Here is a 27,421-nt window from a genome sequence, read left to right on the forward strand (position 1 = left end):
ATTTAGAGCAGATTTAACAAATCACTTAATGTATTTTGGAAAAAGAAAAAGGCTTTGTTGATCCGGCGAAGGTGGGAAAACTGGTGTGAGCTGCATGTGCTGGCATGCAGAGACGGATAAGGATTAATCGGTTGGGTTAAAAACACGAAAGAATAAATCACTTCTGTCTGAGATGATCTGAACGGGTCTGGCTCCACCACTTCGGCTGGTGTGTCTGTTTAACAACATCTTTCCCTGCCGTCCTCTAATCAAAAGTTAGACATTTGATTTTACACAACATTTTAATCAGAAAGTGGTCTGTACTTTGACTGGGCCACTTTAATTGGATGTTTTTCTGCTTCAGTCAACCTGTTGTTTGGGATCATTGTCCTGTTTGGGCCAAACTTCACTTGTCAAATAATATTGGTTTCTTTTCCACTCAATGCAAACAATATGCGCAAAAAAAACCTGGCAAACCATTATACATTATACTGCCACCGCCGTGCTTCATAGTTGGTGCTGATATGTTGTGTTTGCAAACGTAAGTCAAGCTGCGATATCGTCACTTTCCTAAAATTATGGCTGAAGACACTTTTGCCAAAAGTGATTTTGGAAAGGAAAAAAAAACCTGCCACCTCTTTTTTAATGATTTTTATTAGAGAGAAGAAGTCTATGGTATCACATTTCCACCAAAAATCTTGAGGAGCCAAATAAGGAACCACAACAGTGCATTTTTTTAAATGAGTGCATAATATTTCCATTTATTCACAGACCAATTAATGCACCACTGCAAGTAATAAAACATTCCCCCTCCAGCTGGTGTATTTCAAATTAAAATTCAAAGATCCCAAAGAGAAATTAAATGCTCTTGTACCTCAAATTAATTCAAATTCCTTATAGAGTCAAATCCAGGCACGTGCAGAGGGGGGACCTGGTGGGGCTTGAGCACCTGCCCTTTTAGCTCCTTGCCCCCAACTGCCCTTTTGGTCAAAAAGAAATTTTTCTTTTTTTTTTTTGGTATTATTTCCTAAGCCCTCTTCTGACACATAAAAACATGTGCTAAAATTCTTTGCTTTTTTGTTTCTTTTTTGTGCAACATAATAAGCCGGTCACTTTGTTACCTTTGACCTTTTGCCCGTGACGCATGACGCAGTTGCCTCTCTCACAGTGAGATAAAGCGGCTAACTGGAGCTCAACGTAGCGAACGTTCCAGATTACAGAACAGATTTTGGTGAATTAAAAAAACGTTTTTGGTGAATAAAGTGGAGTAGACTTGCTGCTTGTCAGATGACGGAAAACGTTGAAGTATCGTTTCTGCTTCAGCTCGGAGTCGCGGTTTAAGCAGAGAGGTAATGAAATACGACAGACACTGACAGGCCTCTGCGTCTGCCTTTCTCTGAAGAACTACTGAGTGAGAGGACACAGCCAGGTGAGGAGAAACTGTTCTTATCTATCGATTCAGTATTTTTATCATACAGACATTAAGCTGTTGTTGTTGTGCTATTAGCTAGCCGCTAGCTAACGACTTTCCTAGCAAAGCAAGATAACTAAAAGCTTCTCCCCTGTATCGTAAATTATATCAGTCATTCTTTAGTATTGCTTATGCAATAGGGACACATCACCCGTCCAAAACTTATCATCTCCATAATGGATATATGTCCGATCTTCTAATTTCCTTTGCTGCATAATGTACATTTCATTTATTCTAGCGTTAGATAAATGTATCTTGAAGGAGAATAACACTTAAATAATTGTCCAACAAGGATATTCATTTAGAATTAAAAATAACTCACCCTGATTTACCATGATAGATATAATGAATGTAATAAAAGTGCGTCATTAGTGAAGGGGAAAAAAAACTCAACCCAGACTTTAAGTTTAGGGTCTGGTTCTCAGAGTATGAAGTTAAATTTGTTTCCTAATTTTTCAATGGAAAAAAAAACTAACCTCAGTTAAGTAAAATAAAACTGTAATCAAAACTTTTGGAATTGTAATGATTTCTTTTTTTAAAAAAAAACAAAAAACATTTATTTACACACATCAGAAATCTTTTGTTGTGATTTTAGGCCCTGCTCAACACGTCATATGAGAATCACAAGCAAAACTTCTTCTTTTGTTTTGTTTTTTTCTGCAGTTCCACATTAAAGTTTGATGCAGCTCTGCTTTCCTGAATGGACCGTCTTCATCTCCACTGCAGCAAACAGGCAGATCTTTTTATTGATTACAGTCACTAAAAGGTTGCATTGTGCCCTTGTTTATATTTTTAATAGTGTAATTCTGTAAAGACAAAATATGTCTGGTGGTCTAAATCTTGCTGAATTGCGGGTTTGAATATTGAAAAACTTTCCTATAACAAAATAGACCTGCAGAAAGAAATTACTAATAAAATATCTTACATATGCATAGTGTTATGCTCTATATGAAAATGTTCGTTAGCTTTGGTTGTATATGTCACATTTTTGTAATTTATCATTGTTTATTAAACTCTGAAAGCTGAGAGGCTGTTAATATTCTGTCCTAGAAGGTGGTTAGATGGGCCTTTTTTTGTTGTAGAGCACCTGCTGCCCCTTTAGTGGCCTCTGCACGGCCCTGGTCAAATCAGAAAGAGAGCCGCAGCTCATCTTATTGACTAGAGGGAGGATGTGTCATGGATTTAAAGCATAGAAGGAAAAAACAAAGAGGAAGCAGAAGCGTACAAACAAAAAGTGTATGGAAAGGAAAAACTTTTTGTCCCTTCTTTCCTCCGCCGCCTCCTCTTTTTTTTTATTTTAGGCCAAAATCAGATCAATCAGAAACGTTTCGCAGACGCGCCCACTAAGCAGAGAGAGCGACTACAAGTTTCCAGCGTTTTATCGCTCACTGTGCTGCGTTCATGAACCGGTGAATAAATGAGCCAAGTTTATTTGTGTAGCACTTTTCAGCAACAAGGCAGTTCAAAGAGGTTTAAATACAGTCATCATTTATGAAACGGTAAGCATTACATTTTGTCAAATACCATCATCAAAATCATCAAGCAAATACACTTCAAATATATTGATCAGTTTTCCAGTTAGTATGACTCAAAGGCTAAACGCTAAACAGCCTTAATTCAAAGTGAATCAGTGTTTCAGCTGTTTTGCAGTTCTCTGGAAGTTTGTTTCAGATGAGTGAGTGAGAATACCTGCTCTCTCAATAAGTGTGGTGATGCGATTGGTTACTAAGCTCCTCAGTGTTTTTGGCAGGAATGTTATGCCATAAGAGCCTTTGTAATTCAACCCTGTGAAAATGCCAAACTTGTTCAGCCTTTTCCTAGTTGCCCCGTCATGAACTTTAACATTCAACCTGCTAACTGAGGCATGTGGATTCTGAGATGGAGCTCTCCGGGTTTCCTGTAATTAAACTGGGTCACCCAGTCCTGGGAAGGCTGGCAGATGTTTTAAATACTTTCCTGTGGTGAACAATCTCCCTCTCTGCAGAATGATGAACTTTGAATTGTTGAAGCAGTAGTCTTATAATGCTTCCCACATTGAGCTCCTTGCTGATGTTTTTCCATATTGGACCATCTGTATGCTCCAGAGCAGAAAACCACCAAAACTCTTGCTTTTATGGAAATGTTCACACTACCTACTGCCTGCTATTTCCCCCCCTTTTTAGATATTGTGGGAGTAGCAAGAATGGACTTTCCTCTTTTCAGTCACATCTTTTTCATTTTGGCATCAATAAATAAAAACAGAGTGTGAATAATCTACACACCCATATTAGCTCAGATTATAACGATAAGATTAGTTTCCATTATACGCAGATGATACACTGCTCTACATTACGATATCACCTACTGAACCTTCAGAATCACATAAAGATGCTTACAAAGTTGGCCTTCTATCACCTGAAGAACATTTCCAGGATTGGAGGACTAATGTCTCGGCGAGATCTAGAGGAACTGCCAGCTCAGAGAATAGATTTTAAAATACTGTTGGTTCATAAATCACTGAACATCTTAAAGATCTGCTGGTGTTGTATGAACCTTCCAGATCCCTCAGGTGTTCTGGTTCTGATTCTGCTCTGCATCCCCAGAACCAGAACCAAACACGGAGAAGCAGCATTCAGCTTCTATGCACCACAAATCTGGAACAAACTTCCAGAAAACTTCAAAACAGCCGAACCACAGAGTTCCTTTAAAACTACACTAAACACCCATCTGTTTAGAGCTGGCTTTGATTCATAACTGGAACATTGATTAATTCTAGTCGTCATTATTCATTATTTGATGAATCTTGGTCATTTTGGAGATGACATTTGACAGAATGTGATGTTTTTGCTTGTTTGGAGATGAAATTTGACAGAATGTGATGTTTTTGCTTGTTTGCTGTCCCCAACATAACTGGTTATTGTGTTGCTTTTATCATGGGAAGCGCTTTGAACTGACTTGTTTCTGAAATGTTCCAGAAAAATAAACTTGACCTGACTTAACTTTGTCTCTGTGGAAAACAGAGGGACAGAAACACATCCCAACTGTCTCTATCCTGTTAGCATTGGCAGATATTCGCTAAACGTTTGTCGTCGTGAAGTTTTTCAGTGCCTATATAAACTGAATGGAAACGTACCTTTTTTAAGACGCCTTGGTTGACTTGAAACCACAGCCTCTGGAGAACCAGCTCATCCAGTCCTTCCACCTTTAATTTCTGAAAACAGGGTACAGTTGGCATATTAAATCTCAAAATTAGAGGCATGAAACCAGACCCCCAGCACAACAATCCTAATTTACATTTGAACAGGGCAGTAAATTTGTAGAACTGAATGTTCTGCATGCGCTCAGATACAACCACACTCTGCACCAAACTGAACTCTGCGGTGAAATTATAAAAATCTTGATTCATACCATTTTGCTGATATTTGACAGCTTAAAGATTTCCTCGTGATGAACTCGGATGAAGTAGTTGATTGGAAAGTTGTGCTTCTGCAACAGAGAGACGGAGAGAAACCTAATCACAAGTTCAGATAAAATCCTTTAAAATGTCTGTCATTAAATCAAGAGGAGAAAAGTTTCAGAAACGTAAATGTTTAGCAAACTGCAGCTTCAGGTTATGGTGCTGCTTGACTAAAAGCTTCAAGTTTACGGTTTCTGGAAACACCTTTAGCTTCCTGCTGTCTGTGTGAACACCAAGGATTTATTGTTTAGTTTCTACTTCAAATATTTTATTACACTTTAATTAATAAAAAACTCACAAGTAGCTTTTTAGCAAGATACAGGAGCTTATTTTAAGTCAGTAATTCCTGAATATTGTTAAGTATTAGTTCTACTGGCAGATTATTTCACTTGTAGGGAAATGTCTTTGTAAGTGAAAAAATCTGCAATTAATTTTATTATTCACTTAGAACAATATTGCTGAAAAGTTACTTATAAGTTAGTTTTGTTGTATTTTAAATTTACAAAGCACTAGAAACCAGAGTTGGATTTGATTAAAATACCAAAAATTTCCACTTAGCTTTATATTTGGGTCCATCTGATGATGTAATTTTTAAATATTAAATGATTGATTATTTGATCAGTTACTCACTACTTGAGTAGACCTTTTACCAAATACTTCTTCTACTCTAACTTTAGTCATTTCTTGGACGAATATGTTTTACTTTTACTCGAGTACAATGTTTGGATACTTTACCCGTCTCTCCTAAAAACTAGACAAAAATACTTTTGTGTTTTTGTGGTGAACTTGCTTGAATTGTTTTAATGTTTTAAACCGTTTTTATTGCTTCTTTATTGACCCCTTCATCACATGCAGTAAAGTTTTAGGGTTTTGAACTGTTTTGCATCCCAACACCGTTTTAGAGGTAACCGATAACAGATGAAGGATTTTATTCACGCTCATCGCTTCAGGATCGGCTCCGGTCCATTTTTACGTCGCCTCGTCTTACCATGTACCGTCGCCTGTGGCTCAGGCTGTCGTTGAGCGTCTTGAGGGGCGTGCACATGCTGGCGGGCGTGGAGGCCATCAGAACGGGAGCCATCAGAAACAGGCCTGCAAGAGACGGGACAGATGGAGGATAACAGTAAATGTGCGACGCGTGCAGCTCATGCCTCCAACACCTCGACTTAACGGCTGGAGTTTAATCTCAGTGCTGTTATGTTTCCCGGTACATCTGACCTTGAGATGATCCAGTTAGTGCAAATGATTGATAATTTGATCAGTTACTCAGAACGAGTAGACTTTCTGCCAAATACTTTTTTTACTCTTATTTGATTAAAGTCCAGAAATCGTCACAGAGAAAGAAAGACAACTAGGAAGAAGAGCTGCAACTTAATTATTATTTTAGTTATCAATTATTCTGACAATTAGTCGTTTGAAAAAATAGCACATTTACAGATTTTTCATTCAACACCATAAACCTTCGTATACAATGTTGGAATTACATTAAAAAAGCAAATAAATAAGTAAATCCCCCTTTTTAAACAAGAAAAACATTTTATTGCCTAACATACATTTGTTTTTAACTGAGTGAAGCCAAAACTCAAATAGGAGTTTTACGTAAAACATATTTACAGACAAAGGCAATTTTTAAAATCTAAAATGCAAAATTAATATATTTTTTTGTACAGTTTTGGACTAATTACTACTGTATTTTTTCTGTCTGTATGCTGCAGTTAGCAATTAGCCAATCACTAAGTTAGTTGACAATTATTTCAGTAATTAATTAAATTAATAATTTCAGCTCTAAATGTATTGTGTGCTTTTCTTCCCTCGACATTAGATGGAAATAATTTGTAAAAACAAAAAATATTGCGTGCCAACATTTCTCAAACAAGGTGTACTTACTTAAACTTTATTAAAACACAACCCATGGTGGTGTTGCTTTTAAAAAAAGGAACAAATCGTCCATATTTTTACGGTGGTCATACCCCAATAAACAGACGGGATGTTTCTGACAGGAACAAATAGATAACGATCCTGTTGTTTCCCCGGTTAAAACCCTCTGAGGTCATATGAGGGCAGCTTTTAAAAATCTGGAAAAAAAATCTGAAAAGGCTTCCTTCATAAAATTATTAACCAAAAGAGTGAAAAATCACAAATTACAGTCCGAGGACCAAAACAGAAACATTTTCAAATCAAACAATCTGGACTTGCTTGATTATTTTCTTAAGACAAATGTTTTCGAAGCACACATTTTCTGTTTGCTAAAAATAAAAATATGTTTTGATAATGTGGCCTGCCAGTGTCTCAATGTTTGTGACTGATTTCGTTTGAAGGAAAATCCACATGAAACTGCTGGTGATGGAAATGAGGAGCATCTTTAATAATAATAATAATAATAATAATAATAATAATAATAATAATAATAATAATAATTAATAATAATAATAATAATTAATAATAATAGGGGCTGCACAGTGGCGCAGTTGGTAGAGCTGTTGCCTTGCAGCAAGAAGGTTCTGGGTTCGATTCCCAGTCTTTCTGCATGGAGTTTGCATGTTCTCCCTGTGCATGGTGGGTTTTCTCCAGGTACTCTGGTTTCCTCCCACAGTCCAAAAACATGACTGTCAGGTTAATTGGCCTCTCCAAATTGCCCCTAGGTGTGAGTGTGTGTGTGCATGGTTGTGTGTCCTGTGTGTCTCTGTGTTAAACTGCGACAGACTGACGACCTGTCCAGGGTGACCCCGCCTCTCGCCCGAAACGCTAGCTGGAGAGGCACCAGCACCTCCTGACCCCACTGAGGGACAAGGGTGTAAGAAAATGGATGGATAATAATAATAATACATTTTATTTGTAGGCGCCTTTCTGGACACCCAAGGTCACCTTGACATTAAAAACAAGCAAATTATAAAATACATACCGGTAATAAAAAAACATAAAAACACAAACAAGATTTATAAGACAGTACAAAGATAATTAAAGGTTATATGCTAGTTCAAACAAATGGGTTTTGAGTTTGGACTTAAAATATTGCAAAGACTCGATGTTGCATAGATCAGGTGGGAGTGAGTTCCAGAGTTTGGGAGCAGAGCGGCTGAATGCTCTGCTCCCCATAGTGACAAGACGAGCAGGGGGGGGCGGTGAGATGGACAGAAGAAGAGGACCTGAGGGGACGGGTGGCAACGTGAAGGAGGTCCGAGAGATATGAAGGTGTGAGGTTTGAACTACTTTAAAAGTTTGAAGTATTTTATAGTTGATGCGATATGTGATTGGAAGCCAGTGGAGCTGCTGTAAAATAGGTGTGATGTGATGAATTAAAGGGGTCTGTGTAATGATACGAGCAGCTGAATTTTGAAACAATTGTAATTTATGCAGAGTTTTCTGTGGCAAACCAAAAAGTAGAGAATTACAATAGTCTAAAAGAGATGTGACCAAACTGTGGACCAGAACAGCAGCGGAGTGCGGAGTGAGAGAAGGACGGAGACGGCGAATATTTCGGAGATGAAAATAAGCTGACCGAGTGATATTATTGACATGGGAGGCAAAAGAGAGGCTGCTATCGAGGACGACACCCAGACTCTTAACCTGAGGGGAGGGAAAAATGGAGGAGTTATCAACTGAAATGGAGAAATTATCAAGTTTACTTAGTATTGAATTAGTATAAGAGAAGTTCAGTTTTACAGGAATTTAATTTGAGGAAGTTAAGAGTAAACCATTGTTTTATTTCAAGAAGACAATCAGTGAGGGAGGAAAATGGAAGCATGGAACTGGGTTTGGTTGAAACATAGAGTTGGGTGTCATCCGCGTAGCAGTGAAACTGGATGTTATGTTTGCGAAAAATATTACCAAGGGGAAGGAGGAGGTAAATGATAAACAACAAGGGTCCCAGGACAGAGCCCTGGGGAACACCTGAGGATACGGGAACTGGGCGAGAGGAAAATGATTTTAACTGAACAAACTGAGAGCGGCCTGAGAGATATGAACGAAACCAGCTGAGAGGTGTGTTTACAATGCCAAGAGAGGATAATCTGTCGATAAGGACGTTATGTGAAATTGTATCAAAAGCCGCAGTCAGATCAAGGAGAAGGAGTATCGATAATAAACCAGAGTCAGCAGCAAGAAGGAGATCATTTGTAATTTTAAGAAGAATTTAATAATAAAAACACAAGAAAGAAACAAGCAGAATGCAACAATGAGCAATGAAAACAGATTACATACAGAGGCAGGGAGGAAAACAAGATGGGAACCAGGTGAGCTAATCTGTTGTCAACTCAGCAACTTTCATTCAGCAACATTTCAGACAAAAAAAGTAAATAAATAAAAAAATTGGTATCGACCAAAATCTGAAGTGGCAGGTCAGGCTGCTTGAAGATTAGTAAACGGCCAGAAAACTAGCCACAATAATTTCTTTCTTCTTTTTCAAACTGTTTTCAACAACTGCTGTCTGTTGCAGATAAGATACTGCCTGATTATAGGCGCTCCTCATGACCCCACCTCAAAAACCAAACCATCTCTGACTTTTGAACATAGACGTCTTTACATTTCACCTCCCAAACCCATTAACAAAGCAAACAGCGATATATTCTCTGTCTCCAGCTTGGCAGTGGCGACTGCTGGACTCACAGGAAGCTCGTTTCTTTGGTTGGAAAGATTTTAGTCCAGATAATCTCCACCACATTCTCCATCATCTGCATTGTCCTCAAACGTGATAAAACATCCAGATAACGAGCAGCATATGGAAAACACACCAGCTCTTTGGGTTAATTTGGGGGATGAGGTGCAGTTATTATTTCAGAGAAGCAAATAGATTAGAGGGAGTTATTGCGTGCTGCAGAACAGGTATGCAGGTCAGGAGGATAACTTATCTGTACTGACCCCTGGATTTGTCTGGTTATCTCTGAAACAGATGCTTGAGCGTCACCAGTGTCCTAAACGCTTCCTGTCTTCAGCTTTTCTGCAGATCTCATGTTTGGGGACTGAGGCGGCGACGGAAGAAAAGTATTAGCTGCTCAACCTCTCACAGCTAGCTAAGCTAGGTTGGTGGAATCAACTAACTAACTGACTCACTCACTCTTTGGTTACCTAGCAACTCACTCGTTCTTTGGTTGCCTAGCAACAACCTGTTGAGTAACTTGCGCAGCAGCAGTTTAAGGTTTCATAAAAATATACAATGACTTGGAGTAAAAACTGGATGAAACAGGAAAAGTTTGGCAGAATTTCAGATACTTAAAACAAAAAAACTAATTAATAATTATCGACAGACAATTATTGACATCAGTTGATATGAAACGCTAATATTGTGATAAGTTTTTCAGCTACATTATCCAGGCCCATAAGTATCAACCAAGCATGTAAAGTGATTTCCTATTGAGAAAATATTTTATTTTAATCAACACTGCAACAGTTTTTGACCTTTTAATTTGTAGAATCTTAAATTGAAAGTATAATCTTTTAATTTAATTGTCATTACTGGAGTAGCGCTGCAACTACATTATTTTAGTAAACAATTATTCAACTGACTATTCTGACAATTAATTAGATACAAACGGCACATTCTGCATTTTTTTTAGTTAACTGAAGATTTAACTTACACAATGTTAAAAATACAAATAATTACAATTCTTTTTCAAAGACAATAAACATTTTATTGGAGTGTTGCAGCAGCATAACACTCCATAAGTGAATAATATTTCTAGCATCAACATGTGAAAAGCTCAGCCTTCCTGCTTGACTTAATACACGGTAAAGCTATAAATCTATAAGTCGGTTAATTTTTGCTTAATGGGAGATTTTCTGCAGAATTTGAACCAGGTGAAGCTAAAAGTTTCACTCTGAGGAGGTATTTTCAGAAAAAGCTTAAATTTTTCTTCTTAAATGCTAAATGTATTTATTGTTTGCACAGTTTTGGTTTAATTACTGCTCTGAACATGCTGTTTTTTCAGCAGATGGCGCTTTTTAATTCTTTATACTCCAGTTAATGGTTAATCGATTCTTGCTCAGTCTGGAGGCTTTTCATGACTTAGCAACCTGCTAAAACAAAGGTTTGCTGGGATTGTTTAAAAATTACAGACGACTGAATTCAGACATGATTGGCCTTTATCAATATTTATCGATGCTCTCGTGGAGCCAACGGGGGAGAAAATGGTAAAAAGTGTGATTCATGACAACATGATCAGGATTTAATAAGAAATATTCATAATAAAGACAAAAACAATAAATGCCCATAACTAATGTGAAGTTTGGAGCAGCTCTACCTGAAAAAACTTTGGCAGACGTAAACGCACCCTGCATAACTCAACCGAGGCCAACCCGGGACGCTGAGCCTCGTTAACCCCCGACTGGCCGCACGGATTCTCATATTTTTAATTTTCACGGTTGATTTATGAAACCGACATTCTGGTGCTGATAAATCTGGGGATTCCTATTCCACGCGTTTCCTTATTGATACAGTTTCTGCAACAAATGCAAAATCAGTTGCATTGATTTGCCTTTCTGCTAATGTGGTGTGATGTCTTGTTATTTTAACGCAACAATTGCTGAACAGAAGCGTTCGCTCAGATCAGCTCATCACGCCGAGGAAAACAAACTAAACCCAACTTTCCAGCCACATAATGAAAAGCAGGGCTCCACAAGTCAACGTTATGTGGGCTTGTAGGCTCAGTTCCTACTAATCAGTCTGCATTTCTGTGGTGTGCATCACTATTTACCCTCCTAAATCCACCGTTTCCTTCACCCAATAAATGAGGACAGTCCACCTGCTTTTATTTAATATCAGTGTGAACGCAGCTTTTCTTGATTCCTCAGATTATTGTTTTAGACTTGTTTTCTTTTTGAGCCACAGCAAGGTCAGGAATGTGGCAGAAAGTATTGTTAAATAACAAACTGTTAAGTTATGAATAAATAGTTTTCTCTGCATTCAAAGAGAATCTCTTGAAATCAAGTTTTTACATATTTGTTGACAAATATTTTTTGAAAAAAATTGAGCTCCTCTGCCTTCTGGAAACAACCAATCAGAGCCAGGAGGCGGGTCTTATCGCTGTCAATCATCCTTCTCTTTCCTATCTTGCTCTCTGTTATGCTGCATGAATGCTAAGGCTAGTTAGCATAGCCACCAATGACATTTTTCTGTAACAGTAAGTTGTTTGTTCACCATTAGCACATTTAAAAGCGCATTCATGAGCTTGATTGACAGCGCTAAGATCCTCCCCTGGCTCTGATTGGTTGTTTTTGATGCATTTCTTCAAACAGCAATAGTATAATATTGGAAGCACACACTCTAAAAGATTAATACACTTCTTTTTCTAAAGAACCTCTAACACTGGAAAACATGTTAAAAATATAAAGTAAATTAATTGAGTAACCAAAAACAAAAGAATTTATTAATTATTAAATTTTTGTAAGCAAAATTGCCCTTTGAAAAAAGGGCCAGTTGAGACCGAAGCACCAGACTGAAGACTTTTAACATCCAGTTTTTGGTAGTAAAAAACTTGTTACTTCCCAACTCTGCTTCCTATCAGCCATAATAATCTAAATAAACACTAAATGCTTAGTAAGAGTTTCACATTCTGTTCTGAATAGCAGCTGAATTACATTTCTGGTATTAAATGATGTGAGAAAACAAAAATGCCGTCTCAGCAACTGCAGGTCAGACATGATGGGAGGAACAAAACCTTGTGACGAAGTCTCTTTTCCTCACGCTGAACTTGTAAATTGGAAACGGTTGGAGGACAATTTATCTGCTAAACTGTATCCGTAGAAGATGGCTTCCAGATGGCGCGCTGCATTATTAAGCTAATCTGTGGGATGATCTCCACTGGCGACTGTGTCAGGAACTCGGAAGCTGTCACTCAAATGTAGCCTCGGGGTTTTTTTTTTCCTATTAACGCTCTGGGACGGCTCTGATCGGAACCACTGCTGGATCAATGGGTCATGTAGATAAAACCCCAGATTTCAATCTGTGCTAATAGCTGGTGCTGCTCAGGATGAAAACGACCTGGAGACGCCGACGACAGCCAAAGTTTGGTCGTTTAGAGCTAAACGTGTTTCCCAGAGGCAGCAGGCTGTCTGACTTTAAAACAGAGATCAAGCTGAATATCCACCCTGATAATCTATTTCACTTTCATTTGTTCATTCTTCATAAACCAGCTTCTGCTAAAAACAAAACACAAATGAGGGTGAGAAGATTTCAAACACTAATTTTCAGCTCTAACTGATATTCATTAAAAGCTGTTTGCTGGAAAGACTATCCATCCATCCATCCATTTTCTTTACTCCCTTAGTGCGGTCGGGAGGGTTGCTGGTGCCTCTCCAGCTAACGTTCCGGGCAAGAGGCAGGGTCACCCTGGACAGGTCGCCAGTCTGTCGCAGGGCAATACAGAGACACACAGGACAAACAACCATGCACACACACACTCACACCTTGGGGCAATTTGGAGAGGCCAATTAACCTGACAGTCATTTTTTTGGACTGTGGGAGGAAACCAGAGTACCCGGAGAAAACCCACGCATGCACAGGGAGAACATGCAAACTCCATGCAGAAAGACCGGGGCCAGGAATCGAACTCTGAACCTTCTTGCTGCAAGGCAACAGCTCTACCAACTGCGCCACTGTGCAGCCTGCTGGAAGGACTAAAGAGTAAAATTTACTCTAAAAAATCTTTAACAATTTGCAGAGAGAAATTTAAATGCTGTGAATTCAAGAACATCCAGTAAATTATACTAAGAACAAAACTAAAGACAAACCAAAATCTTAGCCAGTAATTTTACTCTTGTTTCTGGTGGAAATGTTTTAACAGGCTGAAATAACAAGAAACAACTTACAAGTATTTTTTCAAAAATATACAGGAGCTGTATATTATTATCGACTTATCTTTAGTCAATAATTCCTTAATATTGATCAAAAAGTTCTAGTTCCACTGGCTGATTATTTCATATTGAATAAATGTTTACTGCCAGTGAAACTAGTATTATTTTAATCAATATTAAGAAATTTGTTCCTTAAAACAAACTCCTGTCTTGCTGAAATGTTACTTCTTAGTTTTCTGATTAGTTTACAGTCTTCCATATTTGCTGTTTATTTTTCATTTAGTTTTTTATTTTGTTGCATTTTTGGGGGGGTATTTCGTACACAGTTAGCTTTGCGTTTAGATATTTTGTTGCACACTCGAACAAAAGTGGTGTCGAGACATGCGGTGGTTGTAAATTTCCTTTACTTCCTTTTTTCTGAACATACAAACACGTTCATCGATCCGTGCGTTACACTATAACGGTTACATTCGCCATCTTTTTCTTCTTCCTCCTCTTCGAAACTTAGGACCCTTCTCACCCGAGGCTGCCCTAAGCGCCTGTTAGAAACTGATCACTGTCCAAACTTGTTTCACTCTCAGTCCGAATAGCTACCAACATACACGTGAATATTCCACTAAACATGGACAATGAAACAGTGCTTTTTAATAAAACAAAACATTCATAACAGATAATACTCATATTTTAATGGAAGAAGAGGGGGGCGGGGTGGAGTCCTTGATCCAAAGTCCTCAGCAACTGATTCCCCACATTTGTTAAATTTAAAGCGATAGCGCTGTAAATCAGTGCAGCAGGTTCATTGATCTGCGCCGTAGAGAAAATTTATTGATCCATGTCAGAAGAGACGTCTAGAAACAGCTTGAGCAACATGAACCAGAGTGGATCTGCAGGGGAAAGTCCAGTTCATGAACCTTTCTGCCAGAAACGTCCCGCCAGGTGCTAAGGTGTTTATGCAACACACACTCCTGCATTCAGAAAGTTGAAGGTTTCACAGCAGGCGGACACACAAAGGGTGAAAGGGGGAACGTAAACGATACAATCAGTTCCACTAAATTATCCAACGCTCGCTAAAAGCTGAGCTGCACCTGCAGCAGGAGATTCAAATGAAGGAATCGTTCTTGGGCTGAAATCTTTCTCCGTGAAGATGGATGACCGAAGCTGCTGCTCAGTCCAACCCGCTGCAGGGAGAGCAACACAGTCGTTCTGTGTGAGACGGCGACACGGTCACGCTCAGCGGCGGCCCGCAGGCGGCAACGGCTCGAAGGAGGTGGAAGAGCCGCAGAGAAACTTTGTGTTCATTTCTGAAACGGTTCAAGGTGAAAAAACTAAAGATGGACGACGACAGAGAGGCAGCAGGTGAGTCTTAATTTAAGGAGAAAACATTTCAAACTGTTTTGGATCTGCAGACTCAACATGCTCTTCTCTTCCAGATTAATCAGTTTATTAAAGCATCTGAAGTTTCTATCTAAACCAGATTATCTTAATCTGATCAGTTAAAGAAAGAGCACAGCTGCGTTTGAGGCAGCTTGGTTTTAATGCCTCTCTTTGTCAAATTGTCTTTTCTTATCCTCATTTAGTTTATATTTTAATAATTTTACAAATGTTTTTCACATTTTTTCAAATATTTTATTTTTTATTTTTAAATTTCTTACTTAAATAACAAACTACTGCACCAATAACTTCATTTCCTAATACTTTGTCTTATTTATTTTGTGTATGATTGTAAAACTCCTTTTTCAATGTATATTTTAAATTTATTTTTAATTTTTCTTTTGCAATTTAACTTTTAATTTTCCTAATTTCTATTTTACATTTTCATAGCTTTTATTTTTAATTTAATTAATTTTATTAATAATTTAATCCTTCCTATTTTATTTGCACCCTGATTTCTACTGATATTTAAAATTTCTGTTAAATGTTAATATTCTATTCCTCAAACATTTACTCACTGTTTCAACTTCTTCATCGTGATTAGCATTTAGTTTAACTTAATATTCTTTAACGGTTAAATATTTTAGTTGTGCATTATTTCTTTTTTTAGCTTTTCTGGTTTTGATATTTTAATTACTTACAAATCATTTTTTGTTCTAAATTTTAATTTTTAGACATTTATTTTAAACTTTGTCACTACTTTGTCATGCATCTATAATAATGTTGTAACTTGTTGATAATTTCATCATTGGTCATCATTGTTAAATGATCTTTACCTCCAACCTGCAGGGTCAGAGCTCTAACTGGTCGGAGCTCTAACTGGTCAGAGCTCTAACTGGTCGGAGCTCTAACTGGTCGGAGCTTTAACTGGTCAGAGCTTTAACTGGTCGGAGCTCTAACTGGTCGGAGCTCTAACTGGTCGGAGCTCTAACTGGTCGGAGCTCTAACTGGTCGGAGCTCTTACTGGTCAGAGCTTTAACTGGTCAGAGCTCTAACTGGTCGGAGCTCTAACTGGTCGGAGCTCTAACTGGTCGGAGCTTTAACTGGTCAGAGCTCTAACTGGTCAGAGCTCTAACTGGTCGGAGCTCTAACTGGTCGGAGCTTTAACTGGTCGGAGCTCTAACTGGTCGGAGCTCTAACTGGTCGGAGCTCTAACTGGTCAGAGCTCTAACTGGTCGGAGCTCTAACTGGTCGAAGCTTTAACTGGTCAGAGCTTTAACCAGTTAAGTATCATAGCATCATGAATCCTCCAGGTTGGATTCCTGTGGCTGAAGCATCTCAGATATTTTTCAGGAGTTCATGAAATGCTCTCAGCCTGTGATGAAAGCGGCTTGTGACAATATAGTTTCTTTAACCATCTGGAAACCTTTTAATACACGGAGAACAAAAACATCTCAAAAGGTGAAGCAAACATACTCCAGGGCAGGAATGTTGGATCGTCACAGCTGCATGTCTGGAAGTGCATGGATTCTGGATAATCCAGACCGCCCAAACCGTTCCTCATGGTTACATTTCCATTCACTTTGCAGCCGGTTTGATCAGTTCTTCTCGGATACAGTTGATTATTTTGCATCAGACTGAGTCCATGCAGAAAGCCGTGTTTCTGCAGGTTGACGCATGTTTGTGAGCGAGAGCTGGGATTGTTTGCGCCTGGAAACGTGTTACTTTCATTTATTCTTGTCATCACCACTGCAGGGAGAACATTTAGTCTTCTGCTTTGGATCAAAACTCACAAACAGCCTTCGGTCCAAGAAGGTTTAAATTTTTTTTTTTACGAAGTGGGAGATGCATGAGAAACAGAACACAGCGACGAACAGATGCCTTTTTTTAATGGTCTCCACCTGTGATATTCTGACACTTGATGGAATTATCGCCTGAACCACAATAACTTCTCACATCTGTCAACAATCACAGAGCAAAACAAACCTGAGCTATGCTGAGGATGCAGTGGAGCCAAACACATACATCCATCCATCCATCCATCCATCCATCCATCCATCCATCCATCCATCCATCCATCCATCCATCCATCCATCCATCCATCCATCCAGTCATCCATCCATCCAACCATCCAACCATCCATCTACCCACCCATCCATCCAGTCATCCATCCATCTACCAACCCATCCATCAGCCCATCCATCCATCCATCCATCCATCAGCCCATCCAGTCATCCATCCATCAGCCCATCCATCCATCCATCCATCCATCCAGCCCATCCATCCATCCATCCATCCATCATGTTTTCCTATCTGATAATCCAGTAGACTGGGTTTGATTTGGGACCAAAATTGCAGCATTTGTTACATTTTCAGCAGCTACGGTTCACTTTCACACTTCACTGTATCCTCGCCTGCGGAGGCGCTGCACCAAAAAACGACACAAAAACCTCTGAAGACGACACTGAGCGCAACTTCCTTCTTCACAAAATGTAGACAAAAATGGAGTAACATCAGATTTTAGCGGTTGTAGGATTAATCTTTTCTTTGGTAAAAAGACAAAAGATAAACACAGAGTTGGTAAAATAACAATCCTTTGATGGATTATAGTACAGAATACTATGTACATTTAAACTGTAAATTAATCACATCAGTTGGTAAAATAAAGACAGACGTGCTGAAGAAACTTCTCAAAGAAAGAAAGACTTCATGTCACCAACAACCAACTCTAAACTGTTTCTTTAAAGGAAAACATTCTGTTTGTTGTTAAAGACAATAAAATTTTGTTTTTCTGTTGACCAGTTCTGTTTTTTTGGTTTCACTGTCTTCAATCCGCCCCTCTCATGAGATCCTGCTGGGGAAGTTTTAAATATGAGGATAATATTTCAGCCAGAAGACAAAGTAATATAAAACAAATTTGCTAAATTTTCTCAGAACAAAAAGTCACGAGTTGAACTGAAAAAACACCTGCAGCGGATTACAGTGACTGAAACATAAGAAAGCTTCCAGATCGGCGTAATTTGGCTGGATGTGGAGATGAAAACAAATCATTTATATTCATAGGAACCTCATGCAGCACAAAATGGCAGCAGGTTGCATCACCAAAACATGAGGGGACGACAGGAGTAACCTGAAAAACAATCACAACAGGGTCAAAGATCAACCAAACTACGCTGAAACTACCGGCTGCTACGGCTCCATCGCAGGAGATTCGACAACCTGGGGAAATAAAATGCTCCCCGTCGCCACGGCAACTCGGACACAGTCAGACCAATCAGAGACGCCCGTTCCCTTCACTAAACTCTTTGCATATTTCTAATCTAAGCAGGAAAATAAAATAACAACAAAACAGGAGAAAAAAGGATGCAAACATTAAAATCCCAATATGTACACTGTAAAAAAAAAACATCTCTGATATATGGCAGAATTTTACAGTGTAAAATATGGCAAAACCCATATTTATACGGTAAATACAACATTTTACCCTATTTAGTTAGTAAATAGGGTAAAATTGGTCGCATGTTACTGGTAAAATACAGTAAATTACCGGTTTGTGTAACAATGACTTCATGCAACAATGAAATTTTACTGTATTTATAAGTTAAAATTCTGACAATCACAGTTGCTGGTATTTTACAGTAAATTAGAGATATTTTTGGGTGTTTTTTTTACAGTGTGGGAGTTGGAAGAAATTATTTAAAATTCTTTTATTTTAGAAATTAAATAAAATCATGACTGAGAGGCATGTTTTGAGGAGACTTGGTCATTGTTGTGTCGTCCAGTCTTGTTGGCAAACTGACTGAACAAACTGTCCTCCAACAGTCAGGAAGTTATGAAAAGTAAAAAGAGAAAAAGCAGTAAATAGACGAAAAATTTATTTTAAGACGATCTGAAAAACAGAGACATTGACTGGATTTTGTTCTTCATATAACATGAAATTTAAAACCCTTTACTGAATCATCGTTTTCCATAAAACTCCACGACCTCATTAAGTTCAGGATGTCCTGTTGCTCCCGTTTGAGACTGAATTTCTTTTTCCACTTCTTCCACGTCAATCACTTTCACTGTTCTCTGGCAATAATGTCCATTACGTAAATAATTTGATGCGTTTGCATGTTTTATTTCGGCATTCTTGTGCTCTGAGAACTCCTTTAGCTTCTTTCTCGCTCCAACATAAAGACGTGAACGACGTGCAGCGTAGCGGTTTGTGAAATGACTCGGATGTTTTCTAAATCAACTGATGTTCACTGCCCTCCACATTTAAATGATGCAGAAGGATCTTTAGCCAGGATTGCTTGGTGACATGGTCCTATGTTGACCCTGCAGCTCCGTCATTCGAGGCGCCATGATGGACGTCGGAAGTGATGAACCTGTGATGTTGAACAGCGACTGACGTTGTTGTTTTCATCAGCGTTGCCATGATTTGCTGCTGTCCAAGCAGAGCGGCGTATGGAGTCACGTTAGACAAAAATTAAGACTTTTTAAGTGTAAACTAAAAAGCTTTAAATGGGATATATGAGGAACAAAATTCACATTTTTAATGTTTTTGTATTTCTGTTTGAGTTTCTACTGCTTCTAAAAAACAACCAGAAAGTCTTTTAGCAGAGCTGAGAAGTATTTAGTTACTTTTACGCAGTTACATAAGAAACATGTTTTTTTTTTTTAATTGTACTTTTATGAGTATTTTTACTATGTTGTACTTTTTACTTTTACTTAAGTAATTTTATTATGAAGCATCTCTACTCTTACTTGAGTTAAATTTCTGGACTTTCTACCCACTGAATGAAAATCAAACTTGTTTTAATCATATATTCACCAGACACAGACACACACCTGCAGGTTTTGTTAAAGTTTCAAAAGTTTTTTACTGAAAGAAACTGATTTGGAAAAATGTTATTTCGCCTGATTTATTTATTTATTTTGGTAACTTTTGTGAATTATTGTCATTTTTGTCCTTGGAGTAACATTTCCACTTAACTTTATATTTTGGTTCATCTGATTTAGTCATTTTTAAATATTAAATGATTGCTAATTTGATCAGTTACTCAGGACTTGAGTTGACTTTTTACTAAATGCTTTTTTACTCTTTTTACTTGAGTAATTTCTTGGACGGCTGTTTTTTACTTTTACTTGAGTAAAACTATGTTGAGGTAGAGCTACATTTTGCGTACTCTGCCCACCTCGGGTTTTTAGCAATAATCTAATGTTTGTTTGGTGTCTGGAAAATGACCTAGTTTTTCTTTCTATAATAACATATCTGAGACAGTTTTCTCACCAAGTCATCCATCAGAAAGAAAAACAGACCTTTAATGAAAGCCTTTAGCTGTTCGTCTTCTGAACAACTTTATTAAAGTAAGTTCCTGCATTTTCATATTAACCTGACAGCAAGCTTTTAAAAACGATCCTAAAATAAGCGGAAACTTTACTCCCCGCTGAGCGGTTTTGTATCCCACCAGCGAGCTACACAGAAAGGAAAGACTTTCGGGTCAGAGGGAAATGCTGTGAGACATGAATCTGAGGCCAGTCCACCTCACTGGAGTTCTGACAGGAGTGCAACACCGCCCGCCGTTAATCATCCTCCACTTCAAAGAAACGATGGCACGGATGATGTACAGTAAATCAGTTTCTCTTTATTAGAACAAAACATCTGCAGAGATCTATGGCACAGGCCTGAATCACGGAGCAGGAGTGAAAAACATACGTTAAAGTCAACAGCATAAAGAGAAGCAAAGTCAGAAATGAAGGAGAGATTTCATCTGTCTGAGGGCAACATCTGCACCGCACAGAGAGGTTAGCTTCATCAAGCCTCAGCAGAACCGAGTTTCATCCAGGCGGTCAGTTCACCAGAGGTAAACAGTCTCTAAAGTGCAGCTTTTATTCACGATATTATGCTACAAATACAAGAAAAAGGTCATAAAAAAGCAGTGGATTGTTGCTGCTGCCACAGAAAAGTGCCACCCAGGAGCTGCTGATCATTAGCTGATCAATGATTAAAGCCGTAACTTTCACAAATATGTTTGACACATTTATTAAAACTCTCACTATTATGTGACAGTACAAGATGAGACAGACAGTCTGAGAAACAGTCTGTGTGGTCCTACTGCCATCTGCACAAATGCACCGGTCAGAAACAGCCAATCAGAGCTGGAGGACGGCCTCATGCTCCGGTCACACCAAACACGATTTCAGCTTCAGGAGCGTCTGGTTTACATTCAACGTCTATGTGGACGAGTGGCGGCGTGATTGAAGCGTTTCGAGTGACCGACACTGGAGTTGGAAAATCTGAACTTTCACTATTCGGCGTGGAGCATCAACCAATCAGAGCGTCCCGTCAGTTTCTATTGTTTGTTCAATAGAAACTGAACACAAAATGCTCAGGAAAGACATCTGAGCCACCGTTATGATTGCAGAAGCTACATGATGTTTTGGTGCCACTTTCTGTGTTTTGGCGCCACAGAGACGCCGTGTCCCGACGCCGTCTGATTTTGACCCGTTTGATGCGCGTCCACCACACAGGCCTGACACTTCATCCGCACTTGAGGTGAACGCAGCATAAATGTCAACAGAGTCAAAGTAATTGCAGCAACGTTGTTCTACAAGGCCGAGTCTGAGATTAAGTTGTTTTTGTTGCATTTCTCTTCATCCCTCCTTCAGAGGAAGAAAAGGAAATGTTGTCTTTAATTTGGCTCAAATTAAAAGTCAAATATTTCCACCTTCCAGAGGGAGTTCGGCTTTTATTTACTGGCAAAGTAAAAATGTGGCAGTAAACTCCCACTCGTCTAAAGCAAAACCTCCTAATCAGCAAATTCCAGCGGGTACAGAGCCGGCCCAAATCATAAGTAAGACAAAAAATATTTTAGAGGGAAAACAGTTGAAAAAATATATAAATTGTTTGAGATCTGAGAGAAAGTTGACTTTATAGACATGCAAATAATAATCTTTGTTTTGTTGTTGTGTTGCCATAGTTACAATCCGATGACGAGTTCCCACACTGCAAAAACACAAAATCTTGTTTTGAATTTTCGTTTTAGTTTCTAGTGCAAATATCTTTTTAGACTTGAAATAGGAGAAAACTAACTTACAAGTAACTTTAAACCGAGAGCCTTGCCATTCATCAGCAGATGAAATGTTTTCTCTTGAAGAAACTCATTTGATAACACGAGATGTGAATATTTGTGCAATTGCATCCCGATAGTTAATTTTTAGCAAAAACTCTCCTGAAGCTCCTGCATTTTTCATATTCCCTCAAACTAATTCCCCTCAGTCGGCTCCAATGTGCAGCAAGAGTCTGATGAATACAAACTACCGTGTTTAAAAACTGCTTAATATTCAGCTGTAGGGAAACCCGCAAATGTAAATTTTCTTTAAAAAAAACAGTTTCCATATGTTCGAGTCTGACTGGAGGCATCTGTGTCTGTGTGTTGGAGTTATCCGTCTGTTAGCAGGTCATTGATGGACTTAGCAGCAGAAATCAGAGAGTGAGGCCGACGTTCTCCTTCAAACTGCCTCAGAAAACATGGATTTCAAGACATTTCGCTCATTTAGTCATTCAAAAACACCAGAAACCCTCTGGTTGCATTTCTTCAGCATTCAGTCGGGGTCAGAAGTTCACTGATCGCACATCAAGGAGAGTCGGGTTATTAAGTCTTTCAGTGAGTTTTCTGTTCTTCCAAGGTGGAACAAATTTAAAACATACATCAATGATTGCAAAAAAAATCTGTTGAAGATTGATTTAAATCTTCAACAGATTTGAATTTATTATGGATTTTCTCTCATACACACAAGGTATGAATTATTCTACACATGCAGACACAAATAAACGCAACCAGATATTTACACTCATGGATTCATGTTGGTCTCCACAATGATCACAGAAATAAATCAAAAAGTAATAATAAATAAAAAAAATTACAAAGCAAAGCAAATTGGTTATGTTTCACATAATTGAAATAAATAAACTAATAAAACTTTTAAAGGTGACCCATTATGCAAAATTCACATTTTGCACTTAAAACAAATAATAAGCCGTTTTTGGTAAATAACTAAATGCTTTATGGTTTCAAAAACCTTTCCAAATGTAATATCACCAATCAGCAGGCACTGCCTGTTACCTAGCAACCCCAGCAAAGTTCCGCCCGTTACCTAGCAACCCCACTGGAGTTCCAGCTCATTTGGTCAGCTGGTTTTACTGCAATGGCTGCTGGAAAAGGCGAGTGTTTTCTTGTTGACTTGCCATCCAGAAACCACTTGCTACATTCTTGTTGGTTGTGCAGGAGGCTTCACTTCTGCTTTTCAAAGCCGTACATTAGTATAATTGAGCATCTGTTTGCAGCTATTTTCCATGTGCGAGTGTAAACGTTGAGTTGGGAGGGGCGTGGCCAGCAGCACCTTATTTGGATTTAAAGTGTTAAGATGCCTTAAAATGGCAAAATAGTCAGAATTTAACTGGCTAAAATCTCATTATCTAAGAATGATTTTGTGCAAGAAATGTCATGAACATAGACATAGCCCATAGAGCTATCTGAACTGTTCAGGGTCGCCTTAATGGAGTCCCACAACTATGAGAAATGCATTCAGAAGATTTTCCAAGCATGTGAAAAGCTACAATTCTCCGTCTTAAATCTTCACTTTCCTGTTCTTGTAATTGTTGGCAAACAAATGTTTTTGCTGCAAAGAGAAACTCCCAGTTCCACTCAGTCATGCAGATGTTGATAGGCCTCGTCAAGTTAAAGACTTTCAGCACCACTTAACGTTCAAAGTCTTTTTTCCTCCTCTTCAACAATCTTTTTTATAAGAGTCACAGTAAAGTTAATACTTTAAAAACCACAGTCTATAAATACATTTCAGTCAGTAGAGTTTGACACCCTTCATCCCAGATAAACACCCTCATTACTGCGTTCGAAACCCCAATCCATCAATCCATCGATCAGCAGCAAGAAACCATTCAGCTTTAAAGTTCAGATTTAAACAGAGGCTGTTTTTCTGCGGTTTTATTAGAAATATTGTGTAACATCCCTCCAGACTGCTAAAAACTTCTGTGTTCTGACTCATAAACAGCGACCTGGAGCCAAAAGCCTTAAATCCAAAGCGTTTTGGAACAAAGCATGTCCTCAGATCATGTCTTCATCTGTCTTGTTAACACTTCCCGACAATAATGACATGGCTGCAGAGCAGCTGGATCCCATTACAGCATCCGTCAAGAGGGAGACGGTTTGAAAGAAGGCCTCCGGGACGCCGCGGCGGAAACGAACCGAAGCGGACAAAAACGCATTCACAATCACGCTCACATGACAAGCAGATTACAGGCTTCCTGGTCTGCGAGTCGCTGAGCTGAGACGTGACACATTTGTGAATGCAAAAAGAGACGATCTGAGCGCCGGAAAGGTCCGCTTGGGCCGGGCTGCGTGGAGAAGATCAAACCAGACCGCAGAGGAGCTGGCAGATGAAGGGGCGTCACGGAGGACTGTAAGGATCTGGCTCATGTGCAGGAACAGCACTGCCCAAGCAGAAACAACCGAGACATCTGTCTTCAAACATCATGATTGACTTCATATGACAAGAAACGCTTCATTGGAGTAAAAAAGATGGTAAAATTTAAATGGACAGCTGAAAACTTCATCTAAACAAACAAAAGATCTGGATTTGATTTGGTAAAAAGAAACTAGAAGGAGAAAGTTTGAAGGCGCCAGTGAGCCTACTGCCCGAATATCCAACAATGAGGAGACACTGGAGACAAAGTAGACCAGCAGTTTTCAGTCCTGGGCCTCAGGACCTGCTGTCCAGCATGTTTTAACCCTTATAGGCCAAGGTCTAAATGGCCATTCTGGCGCGCTATCGCTAGCAAAACTACTACTAACACTACACACACCACAAACTCTAGATAACATACTTACTGTATAAAAAACTATCGAAACACTCTTAGTAAAATCCACAGCATCAATTCTCCCTAGTCTCTTGCCGTATCCAAATCCCCCCTCGTTTGTCCCCACGTGTCTCCGTTCTACCTAGCAACAGACCGTCAACACATTTTCATTGGTTGTATCGAAATGTGGTACAGTTAGACCCCCACACAGTAAGGCGGAAATGATCGATCATATTCCTGGCTTTATTTTCAAGTAAATAACCACAAAACCAATATAAAAACACCACTTTTATAAAGTTTGAAGTCCGTACTGTCCACCAGAGGTGAAATGAACACTCGGTATGCCGTCTGTGTTATTACGAAGCCTTATAAATGTGTGCCCGCTCCACAGCGGGCTTCGTCCCGGTAGGGTTAAATGATTCCCTGATCCTGAACACCTGAATCAGCGAACCAGGAAGACTGAATTCACACCAGCTCTGTTTGATCCACTTCAATCAAGATCTGAATTATCTAGAAAGGCCGGTTCATTTGGGAAGGTGTGAATGCAAAATCAAACTGATGTGGACTAAAAAATTTAATTCTACTCTGCTGTCTTCTTCAGAGGTTTCCTTCTTGTTTCCCTTGTTGTTTTTATTGGTGCAGCGCCCCCACAGGTCAGGAGGGGAACAGGTTTTTCAGACGGTTTGGTTCGTTTGAATCACTGCAGTGTGAAAGCGAAACACAGCTGAAAATTCAACAAATGTTGCAATTTTGGTCCCTAGTCAAACAGTCTACCAGGTTACCAGTGTGAAAACAACCTGAGTCATAAAATAAATTAAAAAAACGACAACAAATCAAACTATCAAACTCCTCCAAACATCTAAAACAATATTTTGAAAACATGCATTTGCCAAGTTACTGTTAAATGCTGAGCTTGACCATAAGTGGAGCGTCAGAGGAGAGAAAACACAGCTGACCCTCCGTTCTGCAGCTCAGCCAAACAGCAGCTGCTCTCTCCAGTTTATTTTTTACCCTCCTCACACCATTTTTACGATTAGTGTTTTTTAATTTGATCATTTTTAACCTCTGCTGCAGCAGGAAATGCATCAATAATCTGGTTAAAAGATATGTCTGATTGCTTAAGGATAGAAAAATTAAATCTGGATGATTGAATCTGGTCTGCTTCGCACACTGGACCTTTATGCTTTCAGAAATACATTCCTCTTAATGAAGTTTTACTGCTAATTCAGTTAAAGAGGAGGTTAATTAACGATCATTGGAGACAAGAAAAGGTTAATGTTTTCCTGAGATCAGGGATCTCTGCTTTAACAGACAGTCAACTTTAAAAAACGTCTATATGAGGTAGTCTACCTCTACCTCTTGTTTGATGTCTTCCTACTGAATAATTTTTAAAGGTGAACTATTATGCTTCCTTAAACAGCACAATAGTTTTTAAAGGAACATCTATGACCTATCTTAGATGTAAGATCTTACATATAACCTGTAATCATTCTTAGATATTGAGATTTTATTCTGCTCAGTTCTGTCTATTTTGTCATTTTGGGGCGTCTTGTCACTTTAAATCTACATAAGCTGCTGCTGGCCACGCCTCCCAACTCAATGTTTACACTTACACTTGAAAACGGCTGCAAACAGATGCGCAATTATTACAGCCGTGCATCTTTGAAAAGCAGAAGAGGAGCCTCCTGAACGACAAACAAGGATGTAGTTGGTGGGTAAGTCGACAACAAAAACACTTGTGTTTTCCAGCCGCCATCATATAGCAGTAAAACCAGCTGACCAAGCATGCTGGAGTTCTGCTTGGGTTGCTAGGTAACGGGCAGAACTCTGCCGGGGTTGCTAGGTAACAGAACAGTGTCCATCGAACGAGACTTGATGATTGGGAGGTTTTTGAAACAACACCAAAAAACATTAACTTATTTCCAAAAGGCATCCCAGTTTTTCAGTTGAGACCCAAATAGATGTACAAAAATGTGCAAAATTTGTATTTTTCAAAATAGGTCCTATTTAAAATCAGTGTGAAATTTGTTGAAGTTGTAAAAATAAAATGCCTAATTTTATTTCTGTAGACGTGGTACAAATGAGCCCGAATCTCATTAAAAACCAATCAGTTTGATTGATTTTTATTTATTTTTTTTCCTCATTTCTAAAAACTCCCGTTGTGTTTGCTGCTCTACCACGACTCAGCATTCCTCAGCGGAGGAATTTCAGGGACCTGCTTGAAACCTTCCTGAAGTGACGCATGGCTTTCCTGCGGCTGCAGCAGGATCACCAAGTTTCTCCTAAATATTCTCATTCAGGGGATTCAAACCAGGCTGGAGCCATGACAACGCCACCCCCCGAGTAAGTACATAGAGGGGGTGTAGGTTGAGTTTGTCCAAAGGGATTGTGACCAGAAAGGTTTAAAGAGAAAAGGACGGCTGGATCTGGATTCCAGAGAGCCAGACTGACTTTGTTAGTCAATGAAAGGGTCACACAGCTGGAAAACAGCAGCATGTTTAGCATTCCGACACAT

At 38.9% G+C, this 27,421-nt stretch overlaps 1 protein-coding gene across 2 annotated transcripts in view; it reads right to left on the reverse strand.

The window, feature by feature from the left end:
• il34 (interleukin 34) overlaps positions 1–27,421 on the reverse strand; it is a 67,521-nt gene that overhangs the window by 13,716 nt on the left and 26,384 nt on the right. The window contains exons 1-4 of one of the 2 annotated variants that reach the window (XM_008412571.2): positions 9,744–9,930; positions 5,875–5,978; positions 4,838–4,915; positions 4,563–4,640 (exon numbers count right to left, since the gene is read on the reverse strand). In XM_008412571.2, coding sequence (XP_008410793.1) covers positions 4,563–4,640; positions 4,838–4,915; positions 5,875–5,967 — 249 coding nt within the window. In that variant the 5' untranslated portion in view covers positions 5,968–5,978; positions 9,744–9,930. Of the gene's footprint in view, positions 1–4,562; positions 4,641–4,837; positions 4,916–5,874; positions 5,979–9,743; positions 9,931–27,421 lie in introns of those variants that run through there. The other variant, XM_008412570.3, reaches the window with a different exon arrangement.

This window comes from Poecilia reticulata, chromosome 6 (assembly GCF_904066995.2).
Source record: "Poecilia reticulata chromosome 6, P_reticulata-male-v2, whole genome shotgun sequence".
Classification (NCBI taxonomy): domain Eukaryota; kingdom Metazoa; phylum Chordata; class Actinopteri; order Cyprinodontiformes; family Poeciliidae; genus Poecilia; species Poecilia reticulata.